Source organism: Schistocerca gregaria, chromosome 6, assembly GCF_023897955.1.
Source record: "Schistocerca gregaria isolate iqSchGreg1 chromosome 6, iqSchGreg1.2, whole genome shotgun sequence".
Taxonomy (NCBI): domain Eukaryota; kingdom Metazoa; phylum Arthropoda; class Insecta; order Orthoptera; family Acrididae; genus Schistocerca; species Schistocerca gregaria.
This window is the reverse complement of record NC_064925.1, coordinates 38759144-38780646: the sequence shown is the minus strand read 5'-3', so window position 1 is coordinate 38780646 and position 21503 is coordinate 38759144. Positions and strand designations below refer to the sequence as shown.

The 21503-nt window shown below is 45.6% G+C and overlaps 1 protein-coding gene across 1 annotated transcript in view; it reads left to right on the top strand.

Annotated features, from left to right (window-relative positions):
* The window catches only part of LOC126278708 (15-hydroxyprostaglandin dehydrogenase [NAD(+)]-like), a 169974-nt gene that overhangs the window by 100941 nt on the left and 47530 nt on the right, over positions 1-21503 (top strand). The window contains exon 4 of the mRNA XM_049978981.1: positions 7020-7205. Coding sequence (XP_049834938.1) covers positions 7020-7205 — 186 coding nt within the window. The remainder of the gene's footprint in view (positions 1-7019; positions 7206-21503) is intronic.

Below are 21503 nucleotides of genomic sequence, written 5' to 3'. Positions count from 1 at the left end.
GCGACCGTACCCAGCTAATCAGCTGCGGTCAAGCACTGTTACTTAAAATTTACTAACTACGGCGATACACCAATTTACTGTTCTACAGCATGGAAGTGCGATACTTCCAAGAGCAAACTCAGCAATACTATCACCCCAAACCGCAACATAAACACTTTAGAATAAAAACAGGTCAGAGGAACAATACCATGAAAGCCCCGACCATACAACGCCTTGCACTGCCAGGACGTGGTGGCCACACAACTCAGCGCAGCACAGGGACATCTCAACTTTCCACAGTCCAAGCTTCAGTTTTTTTGAAAAAGACTGCTCGGCCGACTATCATTACCTCCCCTTTTGGGTTACATCAATAGCAACAACCAGATACCGACGATCCAGAATCACCACAGCCAAGAATGGTATCGCTCCTGAATAACGATCCTTTCCGTCAGACTACTAGGACGGCTCCATGTGCTAATACTCCGTCGCCACTAGTGAAAATCTCGCCACCATTGAGGCCGCAGGAGGCAATCGTTGAACATTTCACAACAGTGTCACTACACCACACCACAACAAGACAAGGAGAAACAAACGCAGCATCTCTAGACTGGTAGCTGCTACTCTCTGACGATCGTTTCCACCACTTTACTACGGCGGACATGGTTTTGTAGTTCTCCTTAGCAACAAGAAGGCTATCGAGCACAGTTGTTGTCGCAGCGAGTCCTTGCAGTAGCTCACAACGGCTGCAAAACAAAACAAGACAAGGAAATCAACAAGTCATGCACAATTGAAGAATAGCACTAACAATCCGCAGTCGTTACCGGCACTCAGATAAGACAGAAAACACCACCAAGAAGCTAAGGAACCAAAACAGCCGTCGCAGCCAGTTCTCGTAGTCAACCCACAGTCGCAGCTAAACGCAGCTTCTTATCGTAGGCTTGGCCTATCGGCAATGTCTTCTTAAGGTAGAAATAAAACTCACAGCTATGCCATTCACCACTCGACCGAAACCTGCTGGCAATGTTGACAACGGGAACGATCAGCCGAGCCTAACCACAAATATTGGCTATGAACTACTCTCTCCAAAATGCTGATTGGACCCAACTAATAACCAAAAGACGAACAGCAACGTACAACTAAACGACCACAGACGTATTTCGACGCTTTCGCAGAGCTTAACGTCAACGGACACACTTGCTAACGGCAGCGACGATCCTGGCCGACGCAAATCTGCCTCGTCGCTGCGGTGCCCCTACATAACGGCGACAATCAAGGGCTGAGCGCCCGGCCTAACCTGCACGTCCCCACGCTGTCACCTCTGACGCCGCTAGCGCCACCGCGCCGTCACACCCGCACCTAGGCACAACCAGCATCCCCGGAATACTGAGGAACTGTGCCAGAATCACAACGGCGCGAAGGGCAAATTGCCGGAGGAGGAAACCAATCGGCACACACAGTACGACAGACGTTTCGCAGAAAGGAAAGTGCGCCTTGTAAAGCTGTAGCAAGATTAGAGAGAAAAGAATGCTAGAACCTAAGGATTGAAGAAATGTGTACTTTGTTGCTTGTCTCTTGTCTACATCTACATCTACATGATTACTCTGCAAATCACATTTAAGTGCTTGTCAGAGGGTTCATCGAACCACAATCATACTATCTCTCTACCATTCCACACCCGAACAGCGCACGGGAAAAACGAACACCTAAACCTTTCTGTTCGAGCTCTGATTTCTCTTATTTTATTTTGATGATCATTCCTACCTATGTAGGTTGGACTCAACAAAATATTTTCGCATTCGGCAGAGAAAGTTGGTGACTGAAATTTCGTAAATAGATCTCGCCGCTACGAGAAAACGTCTTTGCTTTAATGACTTCCATGCCAACTCGTGTATCATATGTGCCACTCTCTCTCCCCTATTACGTGATAATACAAAACGATCTGCCCTTTTTTGCACCATTTCGATGTCCTCCGTCAATCCCACCTGGTAAGGATCCCACATCGCACAGCAATATTCTAACACAGGACGAACGAGTGTAGTGTGAGCTGTCTCTTTAGTGTCCTGTCAATGAAACGCAACCTTTGGCTCGCATTCCCCACAATATTATCTATGTGGTCTTTCCAACTGAAGTTGTTCGTAATTTTTACACACAGGTACTTATTTGAATTGACAGCCTTGAGAATTGTACTATATATCGAGTAATCGAATTGCAACGGATTCCTTTGGAAGTCATGTGGATCACCTCACACTTTTCGTTATTTAACGTCAACTGCCACCTGCCACACCATACTGCAATCTTTTCTAAATCGCTTTGCAACTGATACTGGTCTTCGGATGACCTTACTAGACGGTAAATTACAGCATCATCTGCTCAGATTGTAAACCAGGTCATTCATATAGATCAGGAACAGCAGAGGTCCCAGGACGCTCCCCTGGGGAACACCTGATATCAGTTCAGTTTTACTCGATGATTTGCCGTCTATTACTACGAACTGCGACCTTCCTGACAGGAAATGACGAATCCAGTCGCACAACTCAGACGATACCTCATAGGCCCGCAGCTTGATTAGAAGTCGCTTGTGAGGAACGGTGTCAAAAGCTTTCCGGTAATCTAGAAATACGGAATCAAGTTGAGATCCCCTGTCGATAGTGGCCATTACTTAGTGCGAATAAAGAGCTAGCTGCGTTGCACAAGAGCGATGTTTTCTGAAGCCATGCTGATTACGTGTCAAGAGATCGTTCCCTTCGAGATGTTTCATAATGTTTGAATACAGTATATGCTCCAAAACCCTACTGCAAACCGACGTCAATGATATAGGTCTGTAGTTCGATGGATTACTCCTACTACCCTTCTAAAACACTGGTGCGACCTGCGCAATTTTCCAATCTGCAGGTACAGATCTATCGGTGAGCGAGCGGTTGTATATGATTGCTAAGTAGGGAGCAATTGTGTCAGCGTAATCTGAAAGGAACCTAATCGGTATACAATCTGGACCTGAAGACATGCCCGCATCAAGCGATTTGAGTTGCTTCGCAACGCCGAAGGTATCTACTTCTAAGAAACTCATGCTACTGGTTTTGTGTTTCCTATATTTAATTTTACGTCGCACAAAAGAGAGAGTTATTAGCTAATAGGCAATAAAGAGTGCAAATTTTCTGAAGAGTTTGACAGGTGTAATGTATAATTTTGGTGTCTGAATCGATTGTGAGCGAGCAGCGATGTTGTAAAGCGGAATCGCAGAAGTTAGGTTAGTAACTCTGATGTGCACGAGGGCGCACTGGGTCAGACAACGTTAAGCTGTGTTACAGCGAGGAAGCAGTGGAAATGCTATGTTTCAAATGTAAAGTCTCAGTTCATCAATGTGTTCAATGCACATGATTATTTCAAGGTTTAGCGGAAACTGATTTGTGTAAGAACGAAGTCTAATGGACTGTCTAAGGTAAATATTATAATTACTTTTTTTTTACTATTGTTGCGCCATCGGACTAACTTGGTTCTTGTGCTGAGGGTTGCTAGATTTGAGAGATAGGAAAGTGTATTCTTTGGATGTTAAGAAGTTCATTAAATTTAAAATCAACCATGAGCACTTTTTTACAGGATACAAAAAAAATTAGCGTTGTCATTTGTAGGCATATTTCAGTTTTAACCAACGTTTCTCTTACTGTTTCTTAATTGATCATAGAACCAAGTGTGTTCGGAAAATACTTCGGTTTGCAGCTAACTCTTTGCACTTCACGAGTGTCGTGGTGTAGGTATAGTAATAATGCAGCTTCAGCATAGCGGCGCGCAAGACAGAGCAATACTGCAACGCGTTATCCAGATTTGCGCAGAATAGAGATGATGACTAAATATTTTGATTTTTTAAATTCAAGCAAGGCCGAGTTAAGTCATTCAGAGACAGTTTTTGTGATCAATTTTGCAAAACCAATTGCTGTAGGTTTAATGTCAAAGTTCATTATTGAGGCAGTTTATACTGTTCAAAATTCTTGCAGTCACATTGGTAACTTTTACAGTATGAAATACTTTCCTTTTCATTAGGTCAGTTAATTATTATCCTAGTGAAACTTTGTCTTTACAATACGACAGTTCGTTTATTATTACAGCTCAGATCTTACAATCAGAAAGCCTGCCGCTGTGGCCGAGCGGTTCTAGGCGCTTCCGTCCGGAACCGCGCTGCTGCTACGGTCGCAGGTTCCAATGCTGCCTCGGGCATGAATGTCTGTGATGTCCTTAGGTTAGTTAGTGTAATGTCTCTTGCACCGTTCTCTCCGCGATATTTTCAGAAATTTTATAAATTATATAACTCAGTACATATCTCGAAATATCTCTTCTTATCTTATCGATTCCTATACTTTAATATACGATGATTATCAAAGCAAAGTAGTTTCAAGCCCTATTATTCATTGGAGCGTCCATTTACTCCATGGAAGAGCTTCTCTGCTATCTATGTTTTCTCTTATGAAAAGAATGAAGGATATCTTGCCGATTAGCCGTGAAAGAAGGAAGATGTATATATATATGTATTGTTGAGCTAGTCGCCATCTTGATGAGATTCTGTATGAGAAGGAATTTAATACATGAACTAAACTAAAGTAAGGGTGTTCGCGTATTATTTAACTGATTATTATTGACAGTGTCTGCTTACTACGCTGTGTTGCACGGGATCAGTGGGGAACGTCTGATTTACACTGGACGAACCTGCCGTTTTGTACGCTCAAGATATCCAGTTCATTACTTTCAATAATTGGGCTAACACGGTCTTACCAGCAGATCTTCCCCAAGTGATCACCAAAAGTTAATAATTATTACAAATGTTTTTAGGAGATCGACTGACAATTTTCGTCGCACCGATACTTCGAAATTGCTTCACTGCCTTATGGAATTTAAGTTAAGCTCAGTTTGATCAGGATAGAGCGGTATTAAACTGTGTGAATATGATAAGCCTGCTTTGTGAATGAAAAGTCCCTTAACATACGCATGTTTTTACTACCCTGATCAGTGAAGCTAAATCAGGCCGGTGTGAGACAGGCTTTTTTTTTTAAATTTTAGATCCCACAAGAAAAATATTAAATTAGGTTTAAGTAGTTCTAAGTTCTAGAGGGCTGGTGACCTCAGATGTAAGTCTCATAGTGCTCAGAGCCCCTTACATTTAGAAACAGCACGTCAGTCATATTTTTTATTATTTAAAGAGAACTTTCTGTAATATTTTTAATTATTTGAAAGAGAACCTTCAGTCATATTTTTATTTACTTAGATCACTTTCAAGTTATTATTCGTTCCGTCACTAATAATCAGATCCAGTATTATGTGAGTTTTTTTTAGGAGGGTATGATGTGAAGGCGGCCGTGTGGGAGCAGGAGAGGCACCACAGAACATTCTAATTTCCACTGTCCTGAATATGAGTTTCATGGATTCCATTACAAAATATACACGTTTTAATTGCACAGTGGCTCGTGCGACTCTTCAACCAACCACCTTCACAGAACTACGTGCAAGTGTCGAACAGGTGTGGCATTAAGTACCCCAGGATAGTAGGCTGGACGCAAGAGTAAGAACCTGCATTGCCGCCCATGGGGCAACATGGATGTTTGAGGACGGGCCGATACCTGGTACATCAGAACCGATTGTGATATTGATCTGTAAACGTAATCATTTCATGTAGTCCATGTACACTGTTGCAACAATAAACTTCGAGTGAATTGGAAAACTGTAAAAGGTTGTACTAAATTAGTTTGAGGCAGTGTATATGGGGCTTTGCACACCTCTGGTGAGTCACTATAAGTCTGACTCTCATAAAAGAGCGGTGCACAGCATTGGTCACCGCCCTAATGCCGCTTCCATAACTGACCACACAGTTTTCATTTTGTTATTAAGTAGTTGTAATGCGTTGTTTTAGCGTGTCTGATGACATTCCTCAACCTTTGAAATATTCCCTGTAGATAAAATGTGTTACCAGGCTTTGACTGTTTTTGGCGTTAAGAAGCAGATCCCTCTTCCTCCTACATGTTATTCCAGTGTCGTTACTTGTAGGAATCGATCGATTATTAATACTGGATGCTTGCCTGCAATTTTTGAGGGGAAAGAGTTATGAATGAACGTGATAAATGTTTGAGGCAACACATTATATTTATCGTTAAAATTGTCCGTATTACAGGCTTCTTGCCATGTTTCCCTTTGGAGATTGGCTTTAAATGTCCGCATTGTAGGTGAACTCATATTTATATATCTTTTTCTCTCTGTTTTGGGGTATGACTCTGCTTTGACAGATTTCAGTAACACAACTTGTGGATCGCGATATGAAGTCCCGTTAGTAATTTTTCTCACACCGCGTCCGGCCATCCTGATTTAGGTTTTACGTGATTTCCCTAAATCGCTCTCCAGGCAAATGCTGGATGGTTCCTCTGAAAGGGCACGACCGACTCCTTTCCCCGTCCTTCCCTAATCCGATGAGGCCGATGACCTCGCTGTCTGGTCTCCTCCCCTAAACAACCCAACCCAACCCGACAGAGAAAAATCTACGAAAGTGCTGCCCTGAACTCTACTTGGAAAATATGGTGCCTACAAAAGGTTGTAAGATTCAAGTGAATCTGCTAACATTCTTTTCTCTGGAGAATCAGTAAGTTCATATTGAAATCCCCACACAAAAGAAACCTCACTTTTTCTTAAGAAACGAGCCGAGCGCAACGTCAAGACTGGAGATGAAAACTCCGAACAGGGAACTCCATAATGAAACGCTAACTGTGCTATGTCGATACAAGTGACTGGCGCACACGCTGCAGTTTACTCTCACGGGTTGCGGAGCGGCAGATGGTCACGTGACCGGACCGCCAGCTACCGTTCCGCCACAGTCACCATCGCTACAATGCGAGCAGTGTGCTCTCCTAGGCAGGTGGCTAACATTTCGTCTGGTAAACCAATCGGATGTTTTCTTCCCACGTTACATATGCATGTGAAACAGGAAGGCAGACTGGAACTCTATGCGAGCAGTGCGGCCTGCAGCGCACGTGACCGACCGTAACTGGGGCGCGCTTTCCCGACAGACGGCGGTGGTGCGATGCACGCAGCTGGCGATGGAGCTGATGTCGCGCGGGGGCGGCGGCGGCGGCGGCGGCGGCGGCGGCGTCGTGCTGAACGTGGCGTCGGTGCTGGGGCTGGCGCCGCTCGCCGGCTGCCCCGTCTACGTGGCCACCAAGCACGCCGTCGTCGGCCTGTCCCGCTCCTACGGGGTGAGTACGCATCTGCGGTGCACCACAGCCACCGACCGCCTGCCCGGCGCTCTCATAACAGGGACGGGACAGTGGGAGGGATTCTGAGTCGCCACCCGGCACTCTACATTTCACGAAATAAAGGTAATCAAATATGTCATCTCCCCCTGCGGTTTCGAGGGTAAGAATAGGCCCGTGGTATTCCTGCCTGTAGTAAGAGGCGACTAAAGGAGTCTCGACTGTTTCGGCCTTTAATGTGATGGTCCCCATTGGGGTTTGACCTCCATTTTTCCAAATTCAACAGAAGTACGAGCCTCTTGGGGAAGGACACCTTATGTGGTGCACCGTAAGTAATCTGTGCCCTAAGACTTTGGCGCTCTTCATCGTCTTGGCGCCGTAACTGCACCCTCCATCCCTCATTTTGGGCATACACACCCGATGAATTGTGTAAGTTACGCCCTTAGTGCGTCACCATCTGCACCCACGATACCTCTGGACTTCCCATGGCACCCAAAATCCAGCACGGTAGCCAGCCCGTTGTGGTGGGGTCGTCATGTATTCTCTAGGTTGTAGCCCCCTGACAACACAGGGATCGTACTGCCGATGCCTGAGCTGGCACCTCCCCACGTAAGCCAAGGAGTAGATGCCCGTCTTTCTGGGGCATCGGGACTCCAGGCAACGGCCATCCTGCCAGGTGGCCTTTGCTGTGACTGGATGGGGCTCGTTGGGAGAGCCCCTGGTCGGAGTGGGTGGCATCGGGGCGGATACCCTGCAATGAAGCCGGAGAAATCTCACTCTGGTGGTCGCCCGACCGCCAAGGTCTCTAAGCCTGGTAAGGTGGAATTTAACGCTGTGCATATAACCCGAACTCGTTCCCTTCCCTAGCCACACCATGGGAGGGACGTAGGGCTGCAGACAGACAGGAGCCGTATTCGCCACGTTATCTTGTATGCAGAAGAACTGATGGGGATTCGTTTTTGGGGACTAAGCCTGTTTTCTTTGTGCACAATTTCGAAGATAAGTTTGGGGAAGTGGCGTCTCTTTCCAAAATGAGGAGCGGGGCCATTCTGATACAAGAACCTTCATCTGCACAACCAAGGGCATTACTCGCCTGTGAGAAGCTCGGTGACATCCCCGTTACCGTCACTCCCCATAAGTCCTTAAATTTGGCCCAGGGGATTATTTTTCATGAAGATCTTCTGCTACAGTCTGATGACGAGAACCTTGCACGACGAGGTGTACACTTTGTCCGTCGTGTCTTTAGGGGCCCCAAGGATAATAGGGTCGCTACCGGTGCCTTCATCCTGGCCTTTGAGGGTGACTGCTTGCCTGAGAAGGTGAAGGTCATGATCTACCGGTGCGAGGTCAAGCCCTCTGTCCCGCCTCCTATGCGATGCTTCCAGTGGTGGAAGTTCGGACACATGTCGTCCAGGTGCACTGCCAGCCCCACGTGCCGTGATTGTGGACGACCTTTGCATCCTAATGCTCCATGTGCTCCGCCTCCCACCTGCGTTAACTGTGGGGAGCATCATTCTCCCTGCTCACCAGACTGTGCAGTCTACCAACGAGAGCGGAAGATACAAGAAATTAAGACCTTGGACCGTTTACTTACCAAGAGGCAAAGAAGAAGCTAGAACGATTCATCCCCACCCCTATGTTGAGGAGTTACGCTACCGTCACACTGCCGCCACCAGTTACTGCAAAGATTCCCTTCTCCGTTGGCCCACAGAGAAATCAAGTTACGCCTGACCCACCACTGGTACAGGCCCTGAACAACCGGGGACGTCAGTCCCCACCTCTTAGCCGGAGTTACTCAGCTGGAGAAGCGACAGCCCACTCCGGCTACTCCGCTGGAGATGCAACAGCCTCCTCCGGCCGCCTTCGTTCGGGAGGGGTCCCTTGGGGGAGTCCCTTCCAAGGACTCTACCAATGTCTCACATGACACTAGCCAGTGGCTAAAGAAGCCACCAGCTGCTGGTCGAAGGGCTTCACGCTCTTCCTCTGTTCCTGACAATGTCAGGAAAGCCCTCCCTGCATGCGCACTCTCCTCCCAAAGACAAGACAGAGAAGAGGAAGCTCTCTGAAAAGAATAAGGACCCAGTGGTTCCCGCGCCACCTCTTCCTGTCAGTTAAGCCTCTGAGGATGAGGTCGAGCTCTTTGAGTCCTCTGATGCCCTGGATCTCTCAGTCTCATCAGAAACGATGGAAGTTGCGACGTCAGTCACTCAGTCGGTGGCAGCATGTGACTCTGCGAAGTAATATGCCTTTTCAGTGCCTTCACGCCCCTACCGGGCCGGCTTTGTACCATCCTCCAGTGGATTTGTGGCAGTTGTTTTAGCCATCTACCTGAGCTACGCCAGCTTCTAAGCATGACACCTGCTTTCTGCATTGCCCTCCAGGAAACCTGGTTCCCGGCAATGCGGACCCCTGTACTTTGTGGATACAGGGGCTATTACTGTAACTGTAGCACTTACCATAGTGTGTCAGGTGTAGCCTGCGTGTATGTCCTTACCTATGTATATAGTGCTCCTGTGCCCCTTGAAATATCATTGGAAGCTGTGGCCGTCCACGTAAGGACTACCCAGGACATAACCGTCGGTAGTGTCTATCTCCCTCCAGGTGGTACAGTCCCCCTGACCAAATTGGTTGCACATTTCACCCAACTCTCCACGCCTTTTCTTCTCTTGGGAGATTTTAACGCCTACAATCCCCTGTGGGGTGGAACGAAGATTACTGGCCGAGGCAGAGCTGTCGAGAATCTCATCTCCCAACTCGACCTCTGCTTGTTAAACACTGGCGCCGCCACACATTTCAGTGGGGCACATGGCACGTTCTCGGCCATAGATCTGTCCTTGTGCAGCCCAGCGCTTGTACCATTGGTCCACTGGAGAGTCCATGACGACTTGTGTGATAGTGACCATTTTCACATATTCCTTTCACTGCCCCAGCGTCACTCCACTGAACGCTTGCCCAGATGGGTATTTAGCAAGGCAAACTGGGCAGTGTTCTCCTCTGCTGCCACTGTTGAACCACTTCTCCACGATACCATCTATGTGGTGGTTGAGACACTGACTGCAGCGATTGTTTCCGCTGCAGAACGTACCATTCCTCGTTCGTTAGGGTGCCTCCAGCAAAATTCAGTGACTTGGCGGTCGCCGTAGGTCGCTGAAGCCATTAAAGAACGTTGGCGGGCTCTTCAGCGACATAAGCGGCACCCGTCTTTGAAGAACCTTATTTTCTTCAAACGTCTCCGTGCTCATATCCGCAGGCTCATCAAAAGGCGGAAACAGGAGTGCTGAGAGAGGTACGTTTCTACCATGGGTACCGTACTTCATCCTCCCAGGTGTGGATGAATATTCGGCGCATCTTTGGATTGCAGCACTTTACAGGTGTCCCACTGCTTTCCATCCATGGGGCGCTATGCACCTATGCCGATGTAATCGCTGAGCATTTCGCTCACCACTATGTTCCGGCGTCTGCGTTGGGGAATTACCCGCCTGCATTTCCCTCGCTAAAACGCTGGGAGGAAGGCAAACGGCTCTCTTTTGCTTCTCGCCACCCTGAGACGTATAACGCCCCATTTAGTTCGTGGGAACTTCAAAGCGCCCTGGCGCAGTCCCCCGATACAGCCTCTGGGCCAGATGGCATCCACAATCATATGCTCAAACACCTGTCTCCGGACCGTCAGCGATGTGTTCTTGCCATCTTCAACCGCATGTGGGGCGATGGTGTCTTTCCGTCGCAGTGGCGGGAAAGTACCATCATTCCGGTGCTGAAGCCTGGTAAGGACCCGCTTAATGTAGATAGCTATCGGCCCATCAGCTTGACAAACACTCTGTGCAAGCTACTGGAACGTATGGTCAGTTGATGGCTGTGTTGGCTGCTCGAGTCTAGGGGTCTTCTGGCTCCGTGCCAGAGCGGATTCCGTCAGGGCCGTTCCACCGCCGATACTTTGGTCTTTCTCGAGTCTGCAATCCGCACTGCTTTCTCCAGGCGCTAACACCTCGTCTCCATCTTTTTCGACCTCTCCAGAGCATATGACACGACGTGGCGGCACCATATTCTCGCCACGTTGCACGGGTGGGGACTCCGGGGCACTCTCCCAATTTTTATTCAGAATTTTTTATCTGTTCGGACATTCCGCGTTTTACTTGGTACATCCCATAGTTCACTTCATGTCCAGGAAAACGGCGTACCACAGGGCTGTGTATTGAGCATGCCACTTTTCCTTGTGGCCATTTATGGTCTTGTAGCAGCAGTGGGGTCATCTGTCTCACCCACGTTATATGCTGACCATTTCTGCATCTTTTTCACCTCCTCGACCATTAGTGTTGCAGAACGTACAGGTAGATTGCAGGGAGCCATACGCAAGGCGCAGGCTTGGGTCCTCGCCCATGGGTTTCACTTTTTTCCTGCAAAGACTTGTGTTATGCACTTTTGTCGGCGTCGAACTGTTCATCCCCACCCTGAGCTCTATCTTCTTGACACTTATCATTTTCTGCGATTACTGTTCGATACCCGGCTTACTTGTCTCCCACATATTCGTCAGCACCTGAAGGCCCTCTGCTGCCTCAACGACACAACTTGGGGTGCAGATCGTAAGACGCTGCTGCAGCTCTACAGAGTCCTTGTGCTGTCCCGACTGGATTATGGGAGTGTGGCGTATGGCTCGGCCTCGCCCTCAGCGTTGCAGCTGCTGGACCCTGTTCACCACTGTGGGGTTCGACAGGCGACAGGAGCATTCCGCACCTACCCTGTAAATAGCCTCCTTGCTGAGGCTGGGGTTCCTCCACTTCGCATTCAGCGTCAACAACTGTTAGCCAACTATGCTGCCCACATCCGTTGTTCGCCCGTCACCCTAACTACCGTCTCCTTTTCGCTAATGCGGCAGTCCATATCCCACACCGGCGGCCGCGATCAGGCCATACAATTGGGATCACTCCTTAGTGAACTCGAGTGTTTGCCTCTTCCATCTGCTTTTCACGTCCACCCACATACACCACCTTGGTGTACTGGTCGGCCGCAGCTTCGTCTGGAAATCTCACGATGGCGAAAAGATTCAGTTCCTCCTGCAGTCTTGGGCCGGCAATTTATTACTCTCCTCGACGCATCCCGCGACTCGGAGGTTATCTACACAGACGGCTCGATGGTTGATGGCCGTGTGGGGTACTCTAATGCTTATGCGGACTATGTAGACCAGCGCTCCTGCAGTGTTTACACCGCAGACCTGACAGCCATTTTTCGTGCCCTTGAGCGTATTCGTACCAGCACTGGAGAGTCCTTCGTCATTTGCAGTGACTCTCTCAGTAGTCTGCAGGCTCTTGACCAGTGCTACCCACACCATCCCATTGTTGGTGCCATCCAGGGGTCCATTGACGCTCTTTTACAGCGTGGACCCCGGGACACGTTGGGAGAGCGGGAAACGCACTCGCCGACCAGTTAGCCAAAGAAGCTACCCGCAAACTGACGTTGGAGATCGGCCTCCCGACCACTGATCTCCGATCGGTGTTGCGCCGTCGGGTCTTTGGGATGTGGGGAGACGAATGGCGCACTCTGTCTGCACCCAGCAAGCTGTGGCGAGTAAAGGAGACGACGATTGTGTGGGGTTCCTCCGTGCGGGCCTCTCTCAGGGATTCTGTTATTCTCTGTAGGCTCCGCATTGGTCACTCTTGGCTGACGCATGGTCATCTGCTGCGTCGTATGGATCCCCGTCATTGTCGCTGTGGTGCGAACATGACGGTGGCCCATCTGTTGTTGGAATGTCCTCTTTTAACAGCTCTCAGGCGAGCTTCTAATCTCCAAGGTGATTTATCATCTCTTTTAGGTGACAATGTCTCTATGGAAGATCGGGTTTTAAGTTTTATTCGCGCAAGCGGCTTTTATAGATCCATTTAATTTTATTACGTCACCCTCTTTTGTGCTGTATATTTTACTTAGTTTTGTGTTGTACTTCGACTCCACCCTAATCTTTTAGGCTGGAGGTTTTAACGTGTTTCAGAGTGGCTGGCTCATCCTTTTATTTTTGTGATGAGCCAGCCACAGTCCTCTGCTGTACAGTTTTAATTCCTTCTGCCTTTCTTCTCTGTGTTGTTTTTGTTGCTGTGCTCCGTTTTCCGTGTTGTCTTAGCATTGACCTTGAGGCTTTTCTTCCCCCGGAATTTTTATGTTAGTGCTTCGCCTGACTGGTGGATAGTTTCAATGTGCTCTGTATTTTTATGAAACAAGGGACCGATGACCTTTGCAGTTTGGTCCCTTTAATCTTTAAACCAACCAATTATGTCATCGTTATGTGAACGTACACTGAGGTGACAAAAGTCACGGCCTAGTATAGCAACTCAACGTGGCGTGGTCTCAACAATTCGTTGGAAGTCCACTGCAGAAATACTGTCCATTCTATGTAAACACAGCCCACCAGCTTGCCCAGTGCCTCGTTGACAACTTGGGTCCGTGACTTGGTGCACTCTACGATACTCTCCAACCTAAACATCAGCTCTTACCAACTGAAACTAGGAGTCATCTGAGTAGATCACGGTTTTCCATTGGTCCAGATCTCAACCGATATGGTCACGAAACTAGGTGAGGGGCTGCAAGCGAAGTCGTGCTGTTAGCAAAGGCACTAGCGCTGGTTGTCTGTTGCTATAACTCATTAACGCCAAATTTTTCCGCTCCGTTCCAACGGCTTCGTTCGTCGTCCATCGCCCATCGATTTCTGCCGTTTTTTCACGCGATATTGCTTGTCTGCTTGCAGTGACACCTCTACGCAAACGCCGCTGCTCTCGATCGTTAAGTCGCGGGCGGTCGTCGGCCACTGCGTTGGTGCGAAGTTTGGTATTGGCGGCATACCCTTGACACCCCTTGCAAAGTAGTCGAACATAGCCATTTCTAGTTAATGATAGGTTTAGCTGGACAGAGGAGGCAGTTCATTCCATGTAAACACATCCCACACCATTGTGGAGCGACCAGCAGCTTGCACAATGGCTTGTTGACAACTTGGGTCCATGTCTTCGTGGGGTGTGCGCCACACTCGAACCCTGCCATCAGCTCTTACCAAATGAAATCGGGACTAATCTGACCACACCACGGTTTTCCACTCGTCTAGGCTCCAGCCGATATGGTCGCGAACCCAGGAGAGGCGCTGCAGGCGATGTCGTGGTATCAGTAAACGCAGACTCGCCCGTCATCTGCTGCCATTGCCCATTAACTCCACATTTCACCATGCTGTCCTAACGCAGACGTTCGTCGTCCTTCCCGCTTTGATCTCTGCGGATATTTTTGTCTGTTAGTGCCGACAACTCTACGCAAAGGACGCTGCTCTCGGTTGTTAAGTAACTGCTGCTGACTACTACATTGTCCGTGGCGCCAGGTAATGCCTCAAATGCAGTATTCTCGGCATTGTCTTGACACTATGGATCTCGGAATATTAATTCCCTAATAATTTACGAGTTGGAATGTCCCATGCGACTAGCTCCAACTACCATTCCGCGTTGAAAGTCTTTAACTCCCATAGTGCTGTCATAATGGCGTCGGAAACCTTTTCACATCTGTCACCCGAGTACAAATGACAGCTTCGCTAATGCACCGGCCTTTTAAACTTTGTGTACACGATACTACGGCCGTCTGTATATGTATGTATCGCTGTCCTATGACTTTCTCCAGCTCAGTGTATAAACATGCTTACGTTGTCTAGGGTAGAGTGTTCTACTTGGAGGGCAGTGTACATGTGAACACGTTTTGCTTCCTTCTCCGCGTTGCACTCTAGTGACCGATCTTAGAATCACACGAACGAAAGCTCACTGGAAATCGTCATAACCAGCTTCTGCCATTTTATACTCTTTTTGTTGTTTTTGAAATGTGTTTGTGTTTGGTACAGAGTTTGTAAATGTTTCGAGTTCTACATATTTAAATGTTAGTGTTGATTCTTCAGTTAGAGAGTTTTATGATGAATAAAGTTCTGTATATTTTTAAAACTAGTTACATAACGTGTGCGCTATTTCGTCAGCCATCCACCACCTTGTATGCTGAAACGGAAGATCCTTCTACCATGCAACTCGTGATATTTGCAAATGTACTCAGTTTTTTTAGTATCTTAACAAGTTTCTCTGTCTTCAAAATGGGAATTTGTGTTCGTAGTCCATATTTTCTACATGAAAATGTTCTTAACAAAATGTTGTAACTTGTCTTTGATACTAATTAATTTCATTTCACTTACTGAGTATGATGCGCAATTGAGTAATAGTGTAACAAATAGACTATTAAATATACTGTAGACAAGATTTTCTCGATTATAACTTTCAAATTTGAATAGAATATTTGTGTCTAGCTAATTGACGACCCCCTTGAAGAGGTGCCCACATTGAGATAAACCTTAATTTTCTGATGTAATTTTTGTAATTTTAGGAAACGCCTCCTGCACACATCATGTGATTGTTATCCCTTCAAAGTGGAAAAAGAGAAGAGAGAATACCTTGAACACGTATTATAGGGTTGACTAGCGGCGTATGTCAGAGAAGGTTAGCTAGGTACAGCGCTCTCCCCAACTCCTTTCAAAAACGCAAAATTACACGCAATATTTACAGTCGCGATGAGCTAGCGCAGGCTGTGGAAAAAAAAGAAAGTCGAAGCGTGCTGGGTTCACACCCCAAGAGGTCCGTGGATCGAAACCACGCTCTACTACCAATTGTAAACCAGACAATGGGGAGTTAAGGAAAACTGGAAGGATCAGGCCTGCAGTTCAGCTGATTATTATTTCATGGAAATACCACTTTATTGATAATTTAAAATTTAACTTAAAATCAAAGAAATAAATACTGCAATTTAAATCTTAAGGCCACAGGCTTTTAATAATAGTAATAATAATAATACAAGGACCAGGTGAAATTGGCAATGTAAATCTTAAGGCCACAGTTTAGAGAAACATGACTACAAGATTACTCTTTTCAGACTACTGTAGTCGAACGAAGCCACACTTAATACTCATTTTGTGTAAGTTGTCGGCGCTGCATGGATGCAAGAGGCGCCTTGAGATGGTAATTTTTAAACAAACAATTGGATGACCTATCCTGCAGATCGGTCCAGGGCGAAGCAGACGTACCAGGCTGCGAGCAACGTGACTCCTCTGCCTCAGACCAACTACAACTAACTGTCTTCCCACTCTGAGACACCACACAGCCAGCACTTCCTCCTAGGCCGACTTACACCAGAGATGCTCGCTGAACAAATAGTAAATCGATGGCAAACTCGAGCCAGTGGCGCCGGAAAAGATCCAAGCGAAGTAAAATATGGCGCCACGGCTCAAAATTAGCTTCAACTGTATTTTATAACTCTCCGTGTCGTTTCTTAAAAACACGTTAGGTAATCTATTGAAAATTACGTATTTCATATTTCAGGAAGCAAATTTCTGTGAATTTTTTTGACGCGTGTTACGAAACTGAATGTGGAAGTAAAACTGATGACATAATGAAGTTTGAGGACTACAACAGCGTTGTCAGTGATTCGTACTGGGTATTGTTAAGAAAGACCTAGACTTTTAATCAAATTCGATTTTAAGTAAACTACGTGACTGACTGAGTGAGGAAGGACATACTGAAATTTGAAGACTACACCAAATAAAAACAAGCAAGTATACCTTTCATTATGAGCAATTATTATTTACCGAGCGGGGTGGCGCAGTGGTTAGCACACTGGACTCGTATTCGGGAGGAAGACGGTTCAATCCCATCTCCGGCCATCCTGATTTAGGTTTTCCGTGGCTTCCCTAAATAGCTCCAGGCAAATGTTGGGATGGTTCCTTTGAAAGGGCACCGCCGATTTCGTTCCCCATCCTTCCCTCACCCGAGCTTGCGCTCCGTCTCTAATGACCTCGTTGTCGACGGGACGTTAAACACTAATCTCCTCCTCCTCCTCCAATTATTATTTGATTTTCCGTCTTAATCTTCTTGTAATTAAAAAGTATGGGAAAATATGCCCTTTAATTGCAGTAAGCTGAAGGCAAAAGATGAGCAATAACTGGTTATATCAGTTAGTGCGTAAGATGACCGCGCAAACCATAACACTTTCATCCACACTTCACATTCGTTATCATTGTACCTACTTTCCTGAATATTGTATAACGTACAATGAATTACAGTTCATCCATAATGGTGCACTGTAATAACTTACAATGTAGGGTCAAATCACATTATTTTGATATAATAGCCAAGGGATGAGAAAGTACTATTTATTTCTATATGAATCTCTAATAACACTACATGCTACAAATAATGTACTGAAATTGTAGCCAACGATTCGATTTAGAAATTCCTTAAACTGCTGCACAAATCAAGCATCTGATATAACTTTTTATCTATGGTGCACATCAGCTTGTACGTTTTAGTGAATCATAGAAGAATATGAATTTGAACATGAGAAGGTACTTAAGAAGCCCACGTATTCATTGGGAGATTAAAGGCACTGACCCTGTAAATATGGCTGTACAGATTTTTTTTAAAAAAAAGTTATTGCCTTGGCTCCCTTCGGCCACCATGGTACTAGTACGAGGTACGTGAAGCTTCTTATTCAGTTTGGTACTAAGTTGGTTTGTGAACGGCTCTGTAGTCTGTTGGCTTTCTCATTTAAATTTGTTTCAACAAGTAGCAGCGATTGTCTACTACTAATACATACAAGGGAAACTATATTAAATGATATGAAAGCAGATATGAATGATTTCCTTGTTTTGCTTCCGTTCATTTTTCTAATGGCACTCTTCTGACTTTTGAAACTACCAAGTGATACTGTGGAGATTCCACTGAACGTTACACTCTAATTTATGCGAGATAAATATAAGCATAGCAGACTCTTATAATTGTTTTCATACTGGTACAAATTTTGAGTTCTTAAAACTTTTTCTAATTAATTTGCTGTCAATAGACTCAATACAGTTAACTCAGATTTGGCCAACCTACAACCGTATTCTTTGGAATTTCAATTCTGATTTCTTTCTTAACTTAAACAACAGTTTACGCAGATTCTTCTTTTGATGATTATGAAGATTTATTGTGACAGTCTTTTATTATTTACGACTGCATTTTTATCATGTGGCCATTTGCAAACTGGCTTTGTCGTACAGTTTAAAGGCTACTGTAATTCCTCCCCTTTATTGCCATGAAGGAGTGCGATTGTAACAAATAAGATAGTTTTATGAACATTCACATTTAGACGCAGGTTATTAGTGTATAAACTGAATAGTAGGGGTTCCTTAGCTAAGTCCTAGGGCACCTCATGTTCGGGAATTCAGTGGCTGCTTTGGACTTCTGATCAGCGTACCTCAGTTCCAAGTGCTGTGGAATTAATTGGTCCTGGGGGCTTACAGGTGAAATATCTTATACAGTAAGAAAATACTTATTTTATATGGATGTAAAAGTGGGAGAACTTGGGCCACTAAACTGCTAGAGAGAAATTGAACCAGGATGTGAACTATTTCGACTCAATGTTGGAAGATACGTAGTGTGTACCTGCTGCCTGCTTTTCAGACGTATAAATGTTATTTCTTGTTATTATTTTGTATGTTTTGCTATGGGCTGACGCATTTGGAATTTTGAATGTGGCATTTGTATAGATTTTGAATATTTTCGTTCGGCTTAATGATGATGGAAGTGAAAATAAAACAGGTGTAGAGGGAAATCGAGGAAATATTCTGTGTTTTATGAAAGTGAGGACAGTTTGACTGAGACAGTCCCAATTAAGTAGCCCAAACCAAAGACGGGTTTAGAGGCACGTTACTGGACGCCAAAGAGGAATTAAGAGGAAAAATAGTAGCTGTGACAGACAACATAAATATCTTGTTTTTTTTTTAAATTTCTAATAAAGTTTGAAGAAACAGACGGATTCAAAAGATTCCGCAATTGGCAATTGGGAATAAATTTAATAATAACTTGATTGATGAAGTAAACATAACAGAGCAACCAGTTTTGTGGGATACTGAAATGGGATCTAATTTAAAAGCTAAGATGAGTTTAAAAGAAAAGAAAACTTAAATATGAAACAGTTCAACAATATATATAAGTATTACCCCAAATAATGAACACACTCCCATAATGACGTCAGAAGTTGACGTCCGCTATGTGGTCATGCATTTGCGTATCAGTAACAGTTTGGTTCTCCCGTCAGTTGTTTTCCTGGAAATGTCATTCATAAAGTCCACACCTTAGAATTTAAAAGAAGAAGGGGAACGTACTAGGTGCGTGAAAAAAAAAACAAAAAAACAAAAAAAAGCAAGCACAAAGTAGCACATCTGGAAACGCGCACACGAGGTGTCGATATTCCACGAACTTTACCGCCCCATCTCTATTGCATGTTTTCTCGTAATATGGTGTAGGTACCGGTATTTGTTGTTCGATCATCTACGTGTGGGTGTATCAAATGCATCTGCTACCATGAATGATCGAGCTGCGGGGTGGGTCGTGGAAGATGCTCCGCAAGTTGTTCGAAAAGTATCAGCTGTACTTAGGATCCTTCGCAACAACACAATGGCAATCGTTTAAATTGTTCCACAATTGTTCCCCCCAAGAAAATATGAATCGCGTGGCGTCTGATCCAAGTGACGGCGTTGTGTTTCGTCCTCGGGTAATAAAACAGCGTCAGGATAGAGGATAGTGCGTCAATCGACAGAAGCGGGCGACACTCGTAAGAAGAAAGACAAAATTTGACGCACAAGATACAGATCTATTCCGCCGACCCGCAATGTTGCTGGTGTTCGTATGTACCCTGGGCGTTGCAGTTCACGCGTAAAGATAAATCGGTAAGACGGATCCCATGGAATCTGTGGTGTCACCGCCAGACACCACACTTGCTAGGTGGTAGCCTTTAAATCGGCCGCGGTCCGTTAGTATACGTCGTACCCGTGTGTCGCCACTATCAGCGATTGCAGACCGAACGCCGCCACACGGCAGGTCTAGAGAGACTTCCTAGCACTCGCCCAGTTGTACAGCCGACTTTGCTAGCTATGGTTCACTGACTTCTACGCTCTCATTTGCCGAGACGATAGTTAGCATAACCTTCAGCTACGTCATTTGCTACGACCTAGCAAGGCGCCATGATCAGTTTCTATTGATATTGTAAATCATATACCGTCAAGAGCGACGTTCGTCATTAAATGGATTAAAGTTAAGTATTCCACCAGCTACGTCCGTTTTCCTCAATTATAATTCCCTTGTCATGTTCCAGACCTCACGCCAGCCTGCGTGAGCTGAAACGCGTGCATTTCGGCCTCCTTTAGTTATACGGTTGGCTCTCCTGCCAACCACAACAGAATCTCTCTCGAGTAACCTCGTTTCTGTTCACCGTCACGTCACAGGTCGAGCATACGTCTGAACATAGCGTTACTGCGTTGACTGAGCGCCATTCTATCCTCAAGTGCACGGCAAGGTATGTCAGTTCGACGACATTGGGCGATCGGCGGCGAAGCAGGGAGCATGAGATGTCACTGGGCACTGATAAGCGAGAGACAGGGAGAAAGTCCCGTACTCCAGATAAATCCTCCCAAAGTTGAAAAATGGTACCGCTATCTCGCTAAGTGTAACATCACCGGTTTTTCTAGTTGGTAGCTAATAGATAAGCATTGATCGGCCCTGTCTAAAACTCGGCGAAGTCAGTAGAACGATGATACTGTTATTAGGTAAAGACAACGTTACAAAAAGCAGTGCTGAACTGAACTCTAGACTTGTGCGTGATGTTTACTTCACCAATTGTGACCAATATTACGCTACTGGTTTAACAGTTGCTGTAAAAATATTAATGATAAGTTTAATTTAGTTCCACCGACACCAACCTACTCATAGTTTGGTTTTAATTTGAAATCTCTAATAAGTCGTAACATTGCAATTGCTTCCTAACGTCAAAGAGTTTCTATATGTGCGCCGAGCGCTTCAGTCAAATAATATCGCAGAACGCAAAAGATCACAGTTATGTCTCTAAACAACTTTGTAATTTGGAATCACAAATGCGTAAATTGGCACGCAAGGGTGGTTTATTTCAGTTTATTTCACAATAACAATCACTTCCTAACAAGGGCGTGAGGAAAAACCTTTCCCAGATGGTGGTGGGGGGAATTTATAAATTATCTGCTTTAAAACTATTGCAAAGTTCCAGACTCCATTTGCAATTACGAATGAAGATAACTGTCTATCGCTGTTCAGTGCCTAACTAGAGTTGAGTTCGAGTTATCTAATTAAAAAGTTCACTTCGCTCTAATATAAGGTAGTCCTCTATCTGAATTCTAAACGATGTTATAGTTGAAGTCAATGCTTAGTTTCACTGCGTCATAGTACATCGCAATTATCAATC